We start from the raw sequence: 2,102 nt of genomic DNA, 5'->3' as shown, positions 1-2,102 counted from the left end.
ATATATATAAATCGAAGAGACGAGAGTGCGCGCTGTAGTCTGTTGGCGAAGATAAACACCCAGAACACCATTACCTCTGAAAGAAGCCGCGCGCCATGGCTGAAACTAAGCAGCAGCTTCACATAGCCATGTTCCCATGGTTAGCCTTTGGTCACATAATCCCATCTTTAGAGCTCGGCAAGCTCATAGCCCGACGAAAGGGTCATCGTATTTCCTTCATATCCACGCCTAGAAACATTGATCGCCTTCCCAAGATCCCTTCAGATGTTGCTCCCTTGATAACTTTGGTGAAGCTTCCCTTACCCCATGTTGACAACCTGCCGGAGAACGCAGAGGCCACCATGGACGTACCCCACCACATAATTCCATACCTTAAGATAGCTCATGATGGTCTTCAAGAACCCTTGTCTAAGTTTTTAGAAACTTCGAACCCTGATTGGATCATTCATGACTTTGCCCCTCACTGGTTACCACCAGTTGCTGCCAGACTTGGAATCTCACGGGCGTTCTTCAGCATTTACAACGCATCATCCTTGTGTTTCATTGGACCACCGAAGTGGTTGTCTTCGTCGTCCGGAGCAGCAGACGGGCCCGATCCAGGTTATAAACGAACGGAACTTGAGCATTTCACTGTCCCTCCCAAATGGGTCCCCTTTCCATCCAAAATAGTCTATCGGTCTTATGAGGCGAAAAAGCTCTTTGAAAACATTGACGCGAATGCCTCCGGTGTTTCGGACTTGTTTCGTTTCAAGATGGTTTACTTAGGAACCGAAGTCGTGGCTATTAAAACATGTATGGAAGTTGAAGCTGAGTGGTTGAATCTCTTCGGAGAGCTTCTCCATATACCCGTGGTTCCCGTGGGCTTATTGCCACCCTCGCCACAAGAAGGCAATGACAATAAAGATAACACTTGGGATACAATTTCGGAGTGGCTAGACAAGCAAGAAAAAGGGTCAGTGGTTTATGTAGCACTAGGAAGTGAAATCCGGCCGAGTGAAGAAGACTTCAACGAGTTGGCTCTTGGGCTTGAGCAATCTGGGTGTCCATTCTTTTGGGCTCTAAGAAAGTCAGCCGGTGGGGAGTCAATTGAGCTACCGGAAGGGTTCGAGAAGCGAACCAAAGGTCGTGGGATTGTTTGGACAGGCTGGGCACCTCAGTTCAAGATACTAGGTCACGAGTCGGTTGGGGGGTTCGTGACTCACTGTGGTTGGAGTTCAGTGACAGAGGCATTCCAGTTTGGACGTGCGCTAATCCTGTTGCCTTTCATTGGGGACCAAGGATTAATTGCTAGATTCCTGGAAGAGAGACAAGCAGGAGTTGAAATTCCCAGGAAGGAGGAAGATGGATCATTCACCAGGGACTCAGTGGCACAAACTTTGAGGTTGGTGATGAAAGATGCAGAGGGTCAGATTTACAGGGACAAAGCTAAGGAAATGACCACCATATTTGGGGACAAGGAACTCCAACACCGATACGTTGATAAATTTGTTGAGTTGCTGGAGAAACACAGGCAGATCGTTACCAAGGGTTAGAAAGTACTGATGGGATTAAGGAATATTAAGGGTCAGGATCGAGTTCTTTAACATTGGTTTGGAAACGTTGTTGAAGATGTTTTAATTAACAAAATACTCATTGTGCGTGATCAGCTGTGTGTCCCTCATGTTGGTTAAAGTGATAAAGTCGAAAATAATGGAGGTCGGATCATTCTCATTGGATGATGTAAATGCAAATTTAACAGGGTGTTTGATTAATGTAATCTTAAAATGTATTGCATTGGATTATGCAAATGTAAAAGGAGATGATTTTTTGCTACTAAGTTAGTGTTGTGTGTCAAATTTGATAGTTACTGTAACATAGCATAAAGAAATAAAAAAATATTTTCTTTCTTATTTCCTATTATGATTTGGTTATTTCCTATTATGATTTGGTTGCAGCAGTTTTTTTAGTGTTCTAATATTATTACTAAATAACATATAGGTAAAATATAATAAAATATAATAATTTAAATTTTTAAAAATATAAATTAATATTATTTTATTATTATAAAAATATATATAAATAATCTAATATAGATATTAGATATAAATAAAATAGATAAAGAT

General features: G+C 41.6%; 1 protein-coding gene across 1 annotated transcript; it reads left to right on the top strand.

Annotated features, from left to right (window-relative positions):
• Positions 1-1,887, top strand: LOC108979908 (putative UDP-rhamnose:rhamnosyltransferase 1). Its single transcript, XM_018950696.2, has one exon. The coding sequence runs from the start codon at positions 96-98 to the stop codon at positions 1,530-1,532; it is 1,437 nt and encodes a 478-aa protein (XP_018806241.1). The 5' UTR covers positions 1-95; the 3' UTR covers positions 1,533-1,887.
• The last annotated feature ends 215 nt before the right edge of the window (positions 1,888-2,102 follow it).

This window comes from Juglans regia, chromosome 8 (genome assembly GCF_001411555.2).
Source record: "Juglans regia cultivar Chandler chromosome 8, Walnut 2.0, whole genome shotgun sequence".
Classification (NCBI taxonomy): Eukaryota; Viridiplantae; Streptophyta; class Magnoliopsida; order Fagales; family Juglandaceae; genus Juglans; species Juglans regia.
This window is presented reverse-complemented; position numbering and strand designations above follow the sequence as displayed.